The sequence below is a fragment of the Balaenoptera musculus genome, chromosome 5 (genome assembly GCF_009873245.2).
Source record: "Balaenoptera musculus isolate JJ_BM4_2016_0621 chromosome 5, mBalMus1.pri.v3, whole genome shotgun sequence".
NCBI classification, from domain to species: domain Eukaryota; kingdom Metazoa; phylum Chordata; class Mammalia; order Artiodactyla; family Balaenopteridae; genus Balaenoptera; species Balaenoptera musculus.
The window spans coordinates 102,030,626-102,049,847 of record NC_045789.1 but is presented as its reverse complement, the minus strand read 5'-3'; the positions used below and the strand labels follow the sequence as shown (position 1 = coordinate 102,049,847).

At 39.8% G+C, this 19,222-nt stretch overlaps 1 protein-coding gene across 1 annotated transcript in view; it reads right to left on the bottom strand.

The window, feature by feature from the left end:
- Positions 1 to 19,222, bottom strand: part of CLNK (cytokine dependent hematopoietic cell linker) — a gene marked incomplete at its 5' end in the record, with an annotated part of 99,163 nt that overhangs the window by 48,052 nt on the left and 31,889 nt on the right. Inside the window, one exon of the mRNA XM_036852257.1 lies at positions 1,396 to 1,415. Within this exon, the coding sequence (XP_036708152.1) occupies positions 1,396 to 1,415 (20 nt within the window). The remainder of the gene's footprint in view (positions 1 to 1,395; positions 1,416 to 19,222) is intronic.

Genomic DNA, 19,222 nt, shown 5'->3' with positions numbered 1-19,222 from the left:
GACCTGAGAAGGTTTGCTGCACAGATGGCTCCTGAGACCTGGAATTCACACAGCCCTGCCCGCTGTGCCCCCAGCTTTGGGCTGGAAACATCAGTTTGGGGGGGGGGTGCAGCGGCTCTCTACAGGGAGCTTCGAATGTCAGAATACTCATTCTTCTCACCAGCCTAAATCTCTCTCCCTGCAACTTGCCCTTTGGTCTGGTTCTATCTTTTAGAGTGTTATGTAATTTTCTATAGGGTGTCATAGCTTTATCAATCTGCCATCTGTTGAAGTTTCGGGAGGCCTGGAGTAAAAATATGATTACAGCTTTTCCTTTGCCCCAGACTAGAAGACGTGAGCTTTTGAATCTCCCCAAAGAAATAGGACAATGATCCAAAGTCAATGGATGCCTCACTCACACCCATTTATTCACCCATGCCCTCACTCATTCACAAAGTGTATCGGGCACTGTTGGTAGATGCTGGAGATGCAGAAAGGAAAAAGACACAGTCCTTGACTCAAGATGCTTCCCTCTGGGAGGGCAGAGAGAGAAGTAGTGAGAAGATGACCAGCCAGGGAAATAAGTGCTGTGATGGAGGTCCTCACAGGCCCAAGCAGAACAACAGAGTGACTGACTCAGAGCCTAAGAAATCAAGTCTGTTGTTTTTTTTTTTTTTTTTTTAATTTTTTAATTTTTTTTTAAAATTTTATTTATTTATGTCTGTGTTGGGTCTTCGTTTCTGTGCGAGGGCTTTCTCTAGTTGCGGCAAGTGGGGACCACTCTTCATCGCGGTACGCAGGCCTCTCACTATCGCGGCCTCTCTTGTTGCGGAGCACAGGCTCCAGTCGCGCAGGCTCAGTAATTGTGGCTCACGGGCCTAGTCGCGCCGCGGCATGTGGGATCTTCCCAGACCCGGGCTCAAACCCGTGTCCCCCGCATTGGTAGGCAGATTCTCAACCACTGCGCCACCAAGGAAGCCCAAGTCTGTTGCTTTTGCCTCCATATATATAAGTATAATAATATTTGCATTTGTATATGTATTATATATTTAAATATATATACAGTTATATGATTATATACTTATATACTGTAGGTCCCTTGAAGGCATTTCCCAGTGCCAGGACTCTCTGGCAGATTTCTGTACTAAAAGGAAGGAGAGATTTCTGTACTAAACAAAGGGAAAGAAACAGGAAACAGGGAAGCAAGACATTCATTAAAGATCGATAAGTGGAGGTATATTGAATACATGACTGTGAATGAATGAATGATTAAATGGATGAATGGGGCTTATTTAATCTTGTTCATTGACCAACTCATTAGTTTTCAGTGTCAGATGTTTGTGTTTCTCTTTCTCAAATTATAGAACTAATCATTTAAGTATATAGCAAAACAAAATTCTATTTTCAGTGTCTTACCGAGGAGGTGGTAAAGGAGTCTGCAAAAGGAAAGAGAATCAGAAATTAAAGTCCTGGTTCTTTGAGCAGAGTTAAATGGTTAGTGATTTTTTGGTTCACAAGTAGAAATGACAAATCCCAACCAAACTTCTAGGATATATATTTCAAGTGCCACATAAGCTTTCACATTGTCCATATTCCTATGCTTCTAAAACAAAGGGTGGGTAACAAATGCATTTTAATGCTTTTTCTTACCTTGTTTCCCTTTGTGGGTTTGTCTCCTAAAACATAAGAAGGAACATCAGTGAGTTTATGGAAAATGTCAACAAGCTATTTTCACATATGTTTAAATGGAAATCATTCCCCTTTGAATAATTTTGGTGATAACGCCAATGAACATTTGTTGAGATCTTATTAGATACCCAGCACCACGCTAAATATTTTAGTTATGTGATCTCATTCAATCCTTGCCTTTGTTCTGGATGCAGAAACTGGGGTGTGGGGAAGTTAAGTACCTCACCTCCAGTCCCCTAGTTAGGAAATGGTAGAATGAAGATTTCATGGCATGTGGTGTGACCCCTAAAGTCCTCTCTTAACCATTAACTCTTGATTAACATTCTTTTATATATACAGTCATCTTATTAATTCAAGTCCCTGCCTCACACCTTCATCGGATATTTCCAAGCAGAGGAAAATAGCATCATGAAATTTTCCAGATGGAAGGGTTTTCTAAGACCCCAGAAAACAACTGTTTTATTTTACGAATGATAAAATTAAGGACAAACTAGGTAGGACAATTGCCCAAGACCACCCAACCCTAGAACAGCCTGAATGAGGCCCAGAAAGGATTTTCCCAACTTCTAGGTAGTTTTATTTCCACAATTCAATTCGACTCAAAGACAATTATTGAGCTGCTACTCTGAACTGTGCAGAGGACCAGGCACTAGGGATAAAAAAGACAAATACAACACGATCCTTCCCCTCAAAGTGTTTACAATTGTTCTGTTTACAGGCTGAGTTCCAGGTTCTGGGGACGTAATTGGGAAGGTGAGAGGCACTGTCCCTGCTGCCATAGGGCTTATAACTAAGAGGGTAGACATGCACTGAAAACACTATTAAAATCGTGATGATAATTTCAAGAAGAGAAGGGCATGGTATTGAATGGACACACAGGAGACTTAAGTTAGTCTGGGGTGTCAGAAAAAGCTCTTTGAGGAAGCAATGCTCGCTTACCTGTAAAAATGGATGTGACCTAATAAATGCTGCTTTATAGGGGGTGGGAGGAGTCAGTGAGACAATGTCTGTATCTGACTGTAGGAGACCTAAAACTCAACTGAGCACTGGCTGAGCCTCCTTTCCTTATTTGTGAGACAACAAGCCTGGATTAAATCTGTGTTTTTTAACTTTGCTATGAAGAGTCCGTTGTGGTCCCCCTGGGGACTCCCAAGGAAACTGCAGGACTGCAGGATGGGGTGGCTGGTTTCTGGTTCATCACCCCATGTCACTGGCGGGGCTCCACCTCCACTCACTTCCCACTGGATCTCCTCTTAAGATTTCTTTTGGGGAAAGGTCCAGCTGGCCAAAAACAGCACAACACAACACATACTGGTCTGGATGATTTTAAGGCTTCTTCCAGGTCTAAAAATAACTACTTCATTGAACAAAATTACCATTCTCCCTATTTTGTTTTTGGAAAACACTTTTAAACAGATAGGATAGACTTCTCTGCATGAATTCAAACACTGATGGAAGACATGAATTGCAGATGTTCCAGGCATTGTAAAAACACAAAATATGACCCAGGATGTACTTCGACAACTGTGGCCACCTAGTTAATGTTAGATCTTTGGCTATTTCAATGATATTACTAAAAAACTTAGGCCACAGGATGCTTCTGTAAGGCATGAAATTAGAAAACATAAAACTAACTTGCCCTCATTTTATTGTGCATTGGCTTCAGCAGTAGAGCTCCCTGGGGAACTACCTTATGGCTTATGCTGATGACTTTCCCTGTGAAGCTAGATGTCGGCTGTCTAAGACATCTTTTTTCATAGCTACCACTATATATATTGGGGATCAATTCAATTCACTGGAAAAAAAATTCAATAAAAAGACTGAGCATCTGAAATTCAATAGGAACATTCCATTTATTGCTTCAGAGATATGCATCCCATTTGCTTCAGTGACTGTGAGTTTAGAAAAGGACATCTATCTTGCTTTTATTCATTTACTTATTATTGAGCCCATAGTGTATGTCAGGCATGGATTCATTTTTAATACATTTATTGATGTAGGTTTTGGGGAATATAATGTCAAAAAAAGCTGCTATTCTCATGTAAACTTACATTCCAGTGGTAGGAGATAGAAAAGAAATAAACAAAAGTATATGATGTCAGGTGATGACAGGTGCTACAAAGAAAAATGAAGTAGGGTGAGTGAGAGATGGGGGACGGGGCTACTATTTTTCAGACAGACCCCAGAAGGCCTTTGTGGATAGGTGATGAGAACAGAGGCTCGAAGAAAGTGAGGGAACACACCATATGAATACCTGGGCAAGAGTGTCACTGACAGAGGGAACAGCAAGTGCAAAGGCTCAGAGGTGGGACGAGCACAAAGGGGCACTACTGTCCCAGTGGTGGTGGTGGTGGCGGTGGAGGGGTGCCCAGATCACACAGGGTCTTGTAGGCTGTGGTGAGAACTTTGCCTTAACGGTGGAGCATCTTTTCCCTACACCGTCCATGAGTCGTGTGCCTTCGTTATAACGTAAGGTTTTCCCTGGCCTCAGTTAGTATCCCCCTCATTTAAAAAATGTGTGTAGGGACTTCCCTGGTGGCGCAGTGGTTAAGAATCCACCTGCCAATGCAGGGGACACGGGTTTGATCCCTGGTCTAGGAAGATCTCACATGCCATGGAGCAACTAAGCCCGTGCACCACAACTACTGAGCCTGTGCTCTAGAGCCTGTGAGCCACAACTACTGAGCCCATTTGCCCTAGAGCCCTCATGCTGCAACAAGAAAAGCCACTGCAATGAGAAGCCTGCGCACTGCAACGAAGAGTAGCCCCACTCGCAGCAACTAGAGAAAGCCCGCGCGCAGCAATGAAGACCCAACATAGCCAAAAAAAAAAAAAAAAAAAATTAGTTAAAAAAAAATGTGTATGCAGGATTACCACATGGTATAATAATTCCACTCCTTGGTATACACTCAAAGAGGAATGCAAATATACATCCATACAAAAACTTGTACATGAATTTTCATAACAGCAGTATTCATAAAAGGTAAAAACCACCCAAATGTCCATCAACTGATGAAAGAATAAACAACATGATGAAAGAATAAACAAGTATGTCTATACTATGGAATGTTATTTGTCAGTAAAAAGGAATAAAGTACTGATACATGTTACAACATAGATGAACTTCTAAAACATTATGCTCGATGAAGGAAGTCAAAAGACTACATGTTGTATGATTTCATTTATATTTTAAAAATCTAGAATGGGCAAATCCATAGAGATGGGAAGTATATTAGCGGTTTCTTGGGGAAGGGGAAGGGTTGAGGAGCAACTTCTAATGGATATAGGCTTTCTTTTTCAGTGATAAAATTTTCTAAACTTAGATTGTGGTGATAGTTGCAGAATTCTATGAATATACTAAAGTCATTGAATTGTACATTTTAAATTAGTGAATTTTATAGTATATGAACTGTATCTCAATAAAGATGTTTTAAAACATTTTAAAAATGTGTTTCTGATATTATATGTAATATCAAAAATCCTGAGGGCTTCAGCTATGTCAAATATATCTAACAGCAGTAATTTATGCCATGAGCTTCCCTTATTTATTGCTTATATACTTATACTTATTGCTTATTTATTGCTATAAAATGTTATAGACTAAGAGGTAGAAACGAACTTCAGGGACTCCACGAGGGAGAAAACTAGATCAAACAGGTGAAATAACTTGTCATACTGTCATACAGCTTTGATAATAATTCAGATAAAATGCAACCGTATTTTTTTTGCAGGGGTGGGGCTTGTTCAAGAAAGTAATAACAACTCAGGTATTTGACATACTGGAAGAGGATGAGGTTTGGAGCTGAGTTTCTTGAGTTTGAATCTTGATTCTGCTACTTACTATGGGTAGGGTCATGGCAGGTCCTCAATAAATATTAATGAAATAAACAAATGGATTGAGGAACGGTTGCGATTTCTCATCTGGAAAAGTGAGACATGGTTACTCATACTTTATGAGACTTCGTATGTGGAATAAATGAATTGATGAAGTTCACGTGATGGCTTTGAATGCATCCCCACTGTAACTAGTATTATTGTGTAATGGAAGATTAGAGGGAAAGTGGCAATCGACCCTCCTGAGGAGGTATACAAATACCCCAAATGCTATGAAAAATTCCCTGTCCCATCAGAAGACCCAAACAGTTGTTATTCGAGATAGTTCGCATCTTGACATTCAATCAAGCAGTTTTCACTAGGAGGAGGCTGGCATGCTCGCCATCTGTTGGCTGCATGTGTAATTAGCACCATCTGCCGAGACTGTGTCCTTATTTTGCTCTTCAGTCTGCAGTAAGACAGTTTTCGCTTCTGCTGAAAAATGTATTGCTTCTTGGGAGATAATGTAGTGAGCTGAACACAGCATTGCTGTAGAATCTATTACCTCCATAACTTGTTAGGGTTAAGTCATGAACAAGTTCTCAACCTCAGAGGGTTCTGTGAAGTTAAAGTATCGCGAGACCTGCATGTGGCATTTCGGGGTAGGGGTCGGGGGCTGGGAGGGGTACTGGTGCCAGCTTACAGGAGCTGGTTGTTAAATTTTCAAGATTTTGCAATGCAGGTGTTAAACACGGCCATTATTAAAAAGTTAATTATGTAAATGTACACTTAAGTTATTTCAAAAACAAAGGTAGCATCTGCTCAAAACTCATGACTTCCTAGTTATTCTACCACATTTATGTATGCTGTTGAAGTTATTTACCTCTATTGTGTCTATGATGGAAATACTAAAAAATGGTATCTCTTCCCAACTCCCTGTTCAATGATCATGTTGGTAGCTTGAAATCTGCTGAAGGGGAAGTATTTACACCATGGAAATTGGTAAATGCTGCAAATTAGGGTTTGATTTTTTGTTTTACCGCTTGTCTAGACTTAAAGAGATGGAGAAAATGTTGACAAAGCAAATTAAATATAAAAGTGTGTTGTGTCTGTACGTTGTCCCATTACATTGTAGAAAGAGGAAAATTGAGGAAATATACTTCTGATATTGAAAAACTATCATCTGACTCAGCTAAGAAGCTGTTCATGTAATTACATCAATTGCAGTCATCGTTTGGCTGCAGATACAAGAGTTTGGAAAAAATCAGCAAAAGCACTCTGTGAAAATCAATTGGCTATATAAAATTTATGATAGAGTGTTGTATATTTTACTATTATTTTAAAACTGTGTGCTATATACATCCTTTTATCAGTAAAATTTATAATAGGTCTATATACGCATGTATGTACATACTATTTTTTTGAGATACAATATTTTCTTTAATATGTGTGTGGTGAGCATAATTACTTTTTTAAAAAATAAAGACTATTTTTTAGAGCAGTTTTAAGTTTACAACAGAATTGGAAGGAAGGTACAGAGATTTCCAATTTATCACCTGCTCCCACACATGCATAACCTCCCCCATTATCAACATCACTCTCCAAAAATGTTACATTTTTTACCAAGGATGAAGCTACATGGATACATCATAATCACCCAAAGACCATACTTTACCTAAGGGCTCACTCTTGGTGTACGTTCTATGGGTTTGGACAAATGTATAAAGTACTCATCATTATAATATCATACAGAGTATTTTCACTAAAAATCTTCTGTGCTCTATGTATTTATCTCTCTCCCCAACTCAGACTCTTGGCAATCACTGGACTTTTTACTGCCACCATAGTTTCGCCTTTTCCAGAATGTCATATAGTTGGAATCACATAATATGTAGCCTTTTCAGATTGGCTTTTGTCACTTGGTAATATGCATTTATGTTTCCCCCATGTATTTTTGTGTTTTGATAGCTCATTTCTTTTTAGCACTGAATAATATTCCACAGTGGAATGTCTGGATTGTACCACAGTTTATTTGTTCATTCACCTACTGAAGGACATCTTGGTTGCTTTCAAGTTTTTGGTGATCATGAATAAAGCTGCTATAAACATCTGTGTGTAGGTTTTTGTGTGGGCATAAAATTTCAATTCCTTTGGTAAATACCAAGGAGTGTGATTGCTGGATCACATGGTAAGAGTATGTTCAGTTTTGTAGGAAACTGCCAATCTGTCTTCCAAAGTGCCTGTACTATTTTGCACTCCCACCAGCAGTGAATGAGAGTTCCTGTTGCTCCACATCCTCACCAGCATTTGCTGTTGTCAGTGTTTTGATTTGGGCCATTCTAATAGATGGATGGGGTATCTCATTATTGTTTCAATTTACATTTCCCTGGTGACATATGATGTGGAGCATGTTTTCATATGCTTATTTGCCACCTGTATGTCTTCTTTGGTGAGGTCTCTGTTAAGATCTTTGACACATTGTTTTTTTTCCATTGGGCTGTTTGTTTTCTTATTGTTGAGCTTTCAGAGTTCTTTGTATATTTTGGAGAATAGTCTTTTATCAGATGTGTCATTTGCAAATATTTTCTCTCAGTCTGTGGCTTGTCTTTTTATTCTCTTGTATTGTCTTTTGCAGAGCAGAAGTTTAAAAACTTTAATCAAGTTCAGCTTATCAATCATAGATCATGTCTTTGGTGTTGTAACTAAAAAAGCATCACCATACCCAAGGTTATCTAGGTTTTCTATGCTATCTTCTGTGAGTTTTATAGTTGTGATTTTTAATTTAGGTCTATGATGCATTTCAAGTTAATTTTTGCAAAGGGTGTAAGATCTGTGTCTAGATTTATTCTTTTGTCGGTGGATATCCAATTGTTTTAGCACCATTTAGTGGAGAAGACTACCTCTGCTCCATTGTATTGCCTTTGCTTCTTTATCAAAGGTCAGTTGACTCTATGGGGGTCTATTTCTGGGTTCTCTGTTCTGTTCCACTGATCTATTTTTCTAGTCCTTCATTAATACCACACTGTCTTGATTACTGTAGCTTTATAGTAAGCCTTGAAGTTGAGTAGCATCAGTCCTCCAACTTTGTTCTCATACCTTTTTTTCAGAGATTTGGATATTACACATTTACCACTGCTTGTGATCTGGTTTTAGTGCTACTACTAATGTGCCATTTGACTTAGTACAAGTTGTTTGGCTTCTCTGAGCTTTGGTATCCTCATCTGTGATTTAAATGGTTGGAAAAGAAGATATGTAGGTTCCAAGAATTTGTTTCTTGCTTGATAGAAGGGACAATGATGCAGTAGAGTGGTCACAAATGGGATCTTTGAAATCATTCGTGTTGGGTTCTAATCCCCCCTCTATCACTTACTGAGTAATCTTGGGCACATTATTTAAATGTTCTGGGCTTGTTTCCATGTCTGTAAAATGCAGATAATGAAGTGCAGTTCCTTGGATGGTCAAGCTTAAATAAAGTAATACTTGTTTTTCAATTAGCTCCTAGTCAATTTGTGCTAAATATAGGCAATACCCTTTATCTATGAAATATGATCATCACAATCAACACTTTTGGAAACATACTATCAGTGTAATGTTCTGTAATTAGAGACATAGACTCTGAACAAAATTGGATAAAATCTGGCGTCAGTCACAGTATTTATTATGTCTAAAAGTTTTATGACGTATAAAAGTGAACCTTTAGGATTTCACTTCCTGATGATTAATTGCGGAAGCATCCAAAGAAGCAACTTACGATCCAAGTGGCTAGTACATATTTCACAAGGCCTGTTTGAGAAACCGCTCCACGTCTGTGGAAAGTTTCAGAAATTAATTCCAGCAGTAAATTGCTGAAACCATTCTTTGGGTTGAGTGGGGAGGGATTAAGTTAGGCAAAGCCAAGGATGTGGGAGGGACCTGCCAGCTTTAACAGTTCCTCAAATAAGGTTGGAATGTGCAGTTTCTTAGGAACGTGTATGTCAACAGCTGTACCTTGTTAGTCACAGATGTGGGATAGAAGCATCTTTCCTAAACAAGCCCAGGAGACATCTTTTCCGCTGACCTGGGTGTCTCAGAAAAGGTGGGCAGGCAGGGTGAAGGGAAGGACTAAGGCTTCAGAGGTGATGACATGGGCAGTGGGGTGGGTGGATTTGTATGTATGAACCATATCCGTGGATTCACAAAATGCTAGAGGCCGTTGTGTTCTACCATATTTCTATAGATGGGATATTAAAGGCCAGTAAGGGAATATTATTTGCCTAAATTTGTAACGGAGCAGGACCCTATGGGATCTTCCCGGGACAGGCCTTCCCCCATATCCTCTGCTTTATCTTCTCTGTGAAGTACATAGATAAGAGTATTTGATGCACATTTCCTGAGTTTTTTTTACAGATGTGAAAACCCTGCACCAAATGAAAGATGTTAACTACTTGATGACCATGAGCACACAGCCCCCAGGCCTCCTGGAGCCTAAGGACTGATAATGTTAACCCCTGTGACACTGCCCTGTTACCTCACCATCAGCCAGTCAGAGAACTGTGCACGAGCTGGTCACATACTCTGCGACCGCCCACCCCCCTCGCCTGGCTTTTAAAAATGCTTTGCTGAAACCCTTCAGGAGCTCGAGGTTTTTTAGAAGATGAGCCACCAGTCTCTTTGCATGGCCCTGCAAGAAACCTTTTTCTGCTCCAAACTCCTATGTTTCAGTTTGTTTGGCCTTACTGTTCATTGGGGACGTGAACTTGCACTAACAAATTCATAGCGCAGACAGAGCCAGAGCCAGAAGCAACCAGGCTTCTTGACTTGCCTCTTGCCGGCCTCCACCTAATGGGAACGCATGGCTGAGGATCACAGGCTCGTCTCTAGTTGGTCCTAGGACAGCCTGCAATGCTTATCTAATACGCTTTTATTAAAATGGGCTAAATTTTAGAGCTACTTTAGTGTTTACTACGCATCCACTATGTGCTCAGCACGGTGCTATGCGTTTGCTGTAAGGAAAACAATGTTTAGTAAACTTTGGTCTTTGTGATTGAGGAGGTTATTTTTATATTCATTGATAGCAGATTTATTGTGTATACTCTACACCAAAGTAGATAGAGCATGAGATGGTTTCAGCCTACACAGAGAGGCAGGAAGACATTCCAGAGTAGGGAGAACAGCAGAGGGTAAAAGAGGGAGGAATGAATTCTAAAAACCATTAGTTCAGTTCAGTATTCCTTTGTCAAGTGTCCATCATGTGTCAATAACCGTGCTATAGGATTTGCGTTGGTTATTAACTTTAAGACAGACAGATGTATTACAGTGTAGGTGCATTTCCTCCCTTTTAGAGATATGGAAACAAACTTGGAGAGGTTATGTTCCTTGTAGATTTCACATTTGGAAAGCAGTAATGCTGGGATTTGAACGCAGGTCTCCTTGTCCCCAAATCTAACATTCACGCAACCATATTTTAGCTGCTGCTACATCTCAAACATAATGTTTAACTTCCCCTGAGGTCATTGTCTCACGCCTCAGCCCAATGTCCGTTGCTGTGTGAATCCTTCCTAGGATTCACAATTCTTCTGCAGGGGCCGAATTAAGTATGTACGTACTTTTTTGAGTTCTGACAACACTTCGTATAGACCCGACCAGACTGTGGGCTCCACGTGGTCTAAGGTCTTCTGTGACTCAGTGCCCTGGCACAAAGTGATTTTGAATAAAAGCGGCTTCTCCCCTGGCAGTTATCACACGGTGTTGTAACTGCCTTGTTTTCAATTCTTCTAATTGTGACTACTTTATATTTCACTATTGAAAAGTGTATTTGCTACTCAAACGCTTTTTCTTTCCTCTGTGTGATGGTGAGACAAAATACTGTCCTGTAGTTCCATTAATGAGTGATTTTACAACATTTATAACATTGGCTTTGAACTGAATATTGTATCAATGCCTCTCTCACTTTTCTTTTCTTTTCTTTTTTTTTTTTGCTCCCAAATAAGGGTATGACCTCTATCATCACTTTTGAGCCACTGGCTGTGTCTGAAATAAATTTAAATCTAAAATAGTAGGAGAATAATCTTAAATTTATTTCTTATCATTTCTAGGTCTGGGGCCTAAAGCTTGTTATTTGTTAAGGATATAATCTATAGGATGGCAAATTCCATCATTTTTTGTGATGTTTTGTGTTGCTGTGTTCTGCCACTAGAGGACAGTATCATCCCTCAATTCATGTTTTTTGCACTAAAAATTGCATAGTTTGGATGAGTGGGAAATTAGGGAACAGGGAGAGTTTGCAGAAAAAATTTTAGATACTAGCAAATATAGTAGAACCCTGAAAACATTGCCATAGTTGACAAAACTTGAGTTCTGGTCTAGGCTAGGACTGCTTGCTCTGTGACCTTGAGTGAGCCCCTTCTCTTGCCAGGCTTCTTGGCATAAAATGAGGGGGTAAAACCAGATTAACTCTAAACTCTTTGACATCTAAATTCGACTAAAATCAAACTAGTAGAAAGGTCTTTTGATGGCATTATGTAGAATTCTATCTTGCTTCTTTTCAACCAAGCTCATGTTTCTGGATATACATGTTTAGCCATCTATGCATAATTCCTTCGTCTTCTCATGGATAGTTTATTGTATTTCATTATAAATTCATTCTTGTATATGATATGCTTTTTTCCTCAAAGGAAACTGGTTTAGAGTTTGTGCTTGGTTCACATGGAAGGCAAAGAGAAACTCATTTTAGGCTCATTTATTCTCAGCATTAAGAAGCTAAGACACACCATTTTTGAGTATTACAGCTATCGTCACCTGAAAAGAGACAATTGCTTCTGCATCTGTGGTTAATGCTAATTAATGGTTCATCATAAACAACTTACACTATATACATACTTTGCCCCCAAATAAACTTTTACCCATTTTTAGGAATGAAAAAAAAAAAAAAGAAAAAGCCAAGCTTCAGGGAAGATAAGTTCTTGAAATCTGACAGTTTCCAGATAATGTCAGAATATGATTGCAAGAAAAATAATATGAAATGTACATTAACATAAATCTATAACTGCTCAACTTGATGAAAAATATCACCATAAAATTCTGCCATTACTGAACCACGCAATATGTTTTTCTCTATGACATTTTGTGAGAATGAATAAATTATCTGAGAATGTGTTTGCATCAAAAATACAGAATTTTATAATAAACACATAAATCATTCAAACATTTTCCAGCAAGATGCCTGATCCAAAAAAATGGGGTATTCATATTACTTTCCCCCTTTTCAGCTCCTTTCTCTGTACAGTACCTTAGAGCTCTGGGTGGTAATACCAAAACCATCAATTATGGAAGTGCAGGAAAAGAAGACATAAAGAAATAACTCTTATTGAAGAAGTTTTCCATGCAACCTACAAGCTCAACTCCTGTGAGTCTTGCTTTCACTGAGGTCATCTCTGCAGTTATGATTTCAGTTTACATTGGGGTCTACTTTTAAAAAAGTCATATTTTATAGCCATGGTACTTGGATATCAGCCTAGAACCCTTATAAAATTGACAGCACTAACTTAGCTCTGAAAGATGTGTCTTTCAGGTACTTCCGGAGGAATTTCTTTGCTCTTTTTTTATTTTGGGTAATTAATTTCACATAAAAAAAAGCATGATCACCTTTTTGCTTAGGTTACCGGGAAGCTCAGAGAAAAACTAGCAGTTGTAATAGAATGTAGTGATGTGTGCCCGAGCACCCTGAATTTTATCTTTACCTTAGTCTTACAGTCTATCTAGATACTTCCTATGATTTAAAAAATTTTTCTTCCATTTTACCATGCAAGTTTTTGTTGACTACTCCAAATATTTGTAAGCTGAGGCAAAGTGTAGATGAATATATGGATGAATAGTCGTGATGTTGGGATTTATAATAAATATATATTTGGTCTTTGTCCCTGTGTCTGGCACAGACCTCCTAAATCCCTTGGAATTTCATAGTGATGAGAGCTATCAAGGTGTCTTTTGTTATGTTAAGGAGATGACTTTTGGACTCCATCTAATGATGGAGAGTGGCTGTCAGTGGTGCCTAGCCCACGACCACGGGATCAAAGGGTTAGAACTTACAATCCCCTAAGTCCACCCACCCCTCCCCCCTCCTCCCAGGGAGAGGAGAGTGGCTTGAGATTGAGTTCAATCCACAATGGCCAACGATTTAATCAACCATGCCTATGTAATGAAGCGTCTATAAAACCCCAAAAGTTTGGAGTTTGAGAGATTCAGGAAGCATGGAAGATCCCTGTCCTTTCCCCATACCTCCGCTTATATATCTCTTCTATCTGGCTGTTCCTGAGTTATATCCTTTTACAATAAACTGGTAATTTAATAAGTAAAATGTTTCTCTGAGTTCTGTGAGCCACTCTAACAAATTAATCGAATCTAAGGAGGGCATGGTTGGAACCTCCAATCTATAGAAACACAGGTGACAATCTGGGCTTGTGACTGGCATCTGAAGTGGTGGTGAGGTACGATCTTGTAGGACTGAGCCCTTAACTTGTGGAATTTGGTGCTGTCTCTGGGTGGATAGTGTGAGAATTGGGTTGAATTGTAGGATACCCAGCTGGTATCCAGAGAATTGCTTGATGGTGTGTGGGCGGAAACTGCCCCCCTGCATATGTTGGAATTGGAATTAGAACCATCCTGATAGTCACACAGACATATTAATATATGTAGAATAGTTGTCAAAGAAGATTCTGCAATCAAAGAAATGAAGGTGCATGTCTATAGTGAACTATTAAAAAAAGAGGGGAATTGTGAAATCCATTTCTTGTCTGCTTTCTCCCCAGGACTCATTTCTCAATAAATTGCCTATAAAGCTTCTATTAGGACCTGGGACATTTATATATCAAATGATTATGATCTGCTCTGGGATGCCTCTGTGCTCTGGTCCTTTTCTCTGTCAAGAGGCATGAAAAAACTTCCTCTGCATAATTCATGTGGTCTTCTAAGGACTAAAATACATCAGTTAATGGAGAAAAGCTCTGAATCAAGTGCTGTGTGCATCGAAGGCATTTCCATGTTTAAGGACTAAAGAGGCACTAATAGGAAATCCCCCCTATTTTGAGGGGTTTAGGAGTGGTCTAGAGGGACGATAGACAGGGATCTGTCAGGCTGTGCAGGATGGAGAGGAGAGATGGAGTAGGGAACAGCTCTTGTTTCCTGCTTCTGCTAATTCAATTGAATTGATGAGTCATAAATGCCCTGCCCACTTCACATTTCAAGAGGAGGAAAGTAAGACTCAGAAAGGTTAGGTGCCTTACTTAAGGTAACACAGCCAGGGAGTAGTAGAGCCTGGGCTTTGGCTCCTCTCATTGCTCCTTCCACCTTGCTTCCCTTTGTGCATATCTTCCCTTTGCTTCCACCATATCTTCCCTTTGCGCCTCCAGGTCCACTGTTCACCTGGTCCACCCTGCTCCACCGCACTCTCCATCCTGGGAGACCAACCAGCCCATGCAGGCTACCTTGCCCCGTGGTTTCAGGTTGGGTTCAGCCATTGGGAAGTCCGAACAGGAGATCAGAGGAAGGTTGGAGAGGGAGGTTGGGGCCTGTATTCCCTTGACTCCCACCCTGGGAGGTCCACATGGGCTGGTGGTGTTGCTTGGCTAATGGTCACTGCTCCTCTCAAGGTGGTGAGCTCCTTCTGGTTTTCTGTAGCTGTCCCCTCATCCTTTTGGGCTTAAGGGTGGTGACAGCACCACTGCTGTTGGCCCCAGTTTCTGCATCACCCCTCATTCTTCTCCTACACCTCACACCCCTTAGTCAATAGTTCCTTTGTAAATAAACCTCCTTAAATTATCCTAATTTGGGTGTGTGCCATCTGTTTCCTCTTAGGACCCTAACTATTACACTTTCCCATTAAAGAAAATGTGATGTTAATAATATGTTATAGAATATAGCATCAGACACATAAAAGTTGAATTCGATGCTTCAGTTACTGGGAAATGTAAATCATGGGATTGTCATCTTTTCTAACTGAACATTGTAAGAGAATATGGGAACATTGGGGGAAATGATGAGAGAAGCTATAACGTATAGGATCCAATTAAATTTCTTTGGCTGTCCTCCATTTGTGCTTCTAGCACTACTGAAATTGATTATTTCCTTTCAGGTTCTTACCTGTATCTTTATCTCCAAATTGAGTTGCTTTGCCTGAAGCTTTAAAATCTATTTTCATGTTAATTAATCAGCATTTAAAAATTAGATTTCTGTCTTGCAATTTTACAGAGGGGTATGCTTAGAGAAATAACTTAGTTATATATCTGATGCAACCCATATGTTTCAAAACAATTTCTTTCCCAAATTGCACAACATGGAATATGACTTTTCACGATCAATTTCTTCATAAATAAGGTAAGGTGATAAAAAGGCATAAGATGTGAGAGACTCTTTCCAAAATTAGTTATTTCATGAAGGTTAATTCAATAGATAACCTTGTTGAAGAAATCTGTGACCACAGACAAAAATGTAAGAGGATCTTGGAAGCAAAGAAAGATACAAATATACTTATATTTCAAACTTTGTGATTTGACTTTACCTTTAACATGTTGGCTTCTGATATCCCTGAAAATGGGTTGTTCCACCTGTAGAAGACAACGTGGCACCATTATTTCTTAAATTGTGACTATACCATCTCATGACCTGCCACTCAGTATATAACTGTAATCTGATGATTCCCAAGGATAAAGGCATAAGTCCCTGGACTCATCATTCTTATAGATCACCCTATGAGTATGGGAGGCGATCAGTCAATATGTGTAAATACGTGTAAATACATGTACCACTGTGCCAGCAATGAAGGTAGTGGCCTCAGGTGGTAATTTGGCATAAAAGTACTTGGTTTGAGATCCAATTGAGATCCAATCCAATCTTATTGCTGTGAAACTTTCGAAAAGCATTTACCATATTATGAGCCTTAGATTTTTCATCTTTTTAATAGGGAAAATATTTAGTCAATTCATGTCATTGAATTATTGTGAAGATCAACATACATGATCAAGTCCATGAAAGCGATGGAGCAGGCAGATCAGAGTGTGGCCTCATGTGGATGCCCGTGTTGGGGTTTCACCTCCATCATGTGCTGGCTATGAGAACATGGCCAGTCATTCAACCTTCTAAGTCTCAGTTTCCTCATCTGTGAAATGGAGGTAACAAAAGACCTGATACCTCACAAGGGTGGCAGGACTACATGAGACAGGCAACGTGGCTAGAACAGGAAATGACACAAATGAAGCTGAATAATTGTTAGCTGTCATTATTAATAGTATTAAAGGTGTTGCTGAACTATTAAGGGCTGGCTGTACAATCATTAGGCATGAGAGTGAAGAAGATGATAGAGACCTCCTAATGATGCCCAATGACTTTGAAAGCCTTTAAGCCTAGATCAGTATTGGGGTCTATGATGGTTAGTTTTATGTGTCAAATTGACAGGGTCATAGGGTATCCAGATATTTGATTAAACATTATTTCTTGGTGTGTCTGTGAAAGTGATTCCAGATGAGATTAGAATTTGGATCAGTAGACTGAGTAAGGCATATTGCCCTCCCCAATGCCAGTGGGCATCATTCAGTCCATTGAGGGCCTGAATAGAATAAAAAAGCAGGGGAAAGGAGAATTTGATCTCTCCGCCTGACTGTTGACCAGGGACGATGGTCTTCTCCTGCCCTCGATGACTGAGATTTACATCATTGGTTCTCTTGGTGCTCAGGCCTTTGGACTCAGGCTGGAACTTATGTCACTGACTTTCCTGGGTCCCCAGCTTTCAGATGGCAGATTGTGGGACTGAGCCTCCATAATCACTAATTTATTTATATGTATGTGTATATGTATATATGTCTATGGCTATATATGTCTATATGTTTCTGTCTTTCTATCGTATCTATCCTATCATCTATCTATCTATCACCTATCTATCTATCTATCTATCTATCTATCTATCTATCTATCTATCTATCTATCTATCTACCTATCTATCATCTACTGCCTATGTTTCTAGAGAACCCTGACTAATAGAGAGTCTTAGTGTTACACTTTATTGGTGCCAAGTTGAGTTGGCCAAGGTGGATAGGGAGGAAGGGTCACTGAACGCCCTGTTACCTCATGTCTTAATGTTCTACGTCCACCTCTTCCTCTGTGGAACATTGAAACACCTTATTTATGCTTGGAAAGTGGTGGCTCTTCTGCTGACCAAGTTAGTCAAGACTTGAATGTGGTTTGGGTTTGCTGTTGTTACGGCTTCCTTCATCACACCATCAACTTCCAACTCCTCCAGGGTATGGAGCCTGGTGTGCTGGGTTTTTATTTTATTTTATTTTATTTTTTTATAGTAGCTTTTTTTTTAAACATCTTTATTGGAGTTTTGCAAAGTTCTTGTTGCATCCTCAGCTTTCAGCCTTCCCTGTGCACCTGCCCTGCAGAGCGGGTCTCTCCCAATGCTCTTGCCCACCTGCCATTGCTAGCCTGGAGCAGGAGAGGTTCTCCATTGTCTCTGTCTCAGCTGGGCCGTGCGTGATTAGGGTATTAGGGATGGGGCTTCCTTAGTGTTTCTGTTCTTTTCCCCTTTGGTGGCCAATGTCCATTTTCCCTTTTGAACATTTGGATCCATTTGGATCTTTCACATGAGAGAGTTTCTTTGCATTGCATCTTCCCCAGAGGGAGGTACCCTCGGATGATATTAGCATAGGATCCCGGGCCTAGAAATATTTCCTGCCCCTCCCCCAGGGCTACTCCCATTTTTCTATCAAATAAATATTTACTAGTGCCTACTTTATACCTGTATCAATGCTGGATTATGAGGGAACAAAGAGGAATAAGAACTTGGATGCTGAAGGAAGACTCAGACATGCATGCAGTTCTGAGTTTACAACATATTATAACACAGGTTTAATTATAACAGAAGTTTTTCAGCCTCAGCATCCTTGAGAGTTGGGGCCGGCTAATCCTCTGCTGTGAGCGCTGCCCCATGCTTTTGCACTATACTGAACGGCATCCCCGCCCTCCACCCAGTACGTGTCAGTAGCACTCCCCAAGTCTTGACAACCAAAAGTGTCTCCAGGCATTGTAAATGACCACTAGGGGTCAAAATGGTCTCGGATCAGAACTACCTATTACAGTGCAATGTGTTACTGATGTCAAAGGCTGCTTTTTTGCATTGCTTCCTCCAGAAGGCTTCTTAAAAGCCTCTGGCTGGACCAAGTGATGCAGCTCCCTGCTCTTTGCACCCTGTGTCACTTCTGTCTTAACACTTTGTATTACATCAAAACTGCCTGTTTGGGCCAATGCCTCCTCCATTAGACTGTGGGCATTGGCTCATGTTTTTTTATCCCCATTGTTGAGCATAGCGCTTCGTACACAGCAAACGCTCAATAAATGAAAAGATGGACAGTGGTCTAGTGATTTAAGACAGTTGTAACCAGTCTAAGGCGTCATCGTAAGAACTGGCCCCTGTAAGGATTGTTGAAGATCCATTTCACAGATAGTTTAATCTCAACATAAATGTGCAAAACGAATTAGAATTAACTCCTGAGAATGAGGTTATAATAAAAAGAATCTGCTTACCATAAAAACTTGATTATTCAAACATTGATTATAAAAGCAAAATTCCTTTTTTATCTGAATCGAGACCAAGTCCTTATTTAATTAATTTATAAGACAACTTCCCTCCTGGCCAAAATTGTGCTCAAGTCTCCCATATCCTTTTTCTCACAAGATTTCACTTGACTTAATATGTTGAGATTATAGTTCC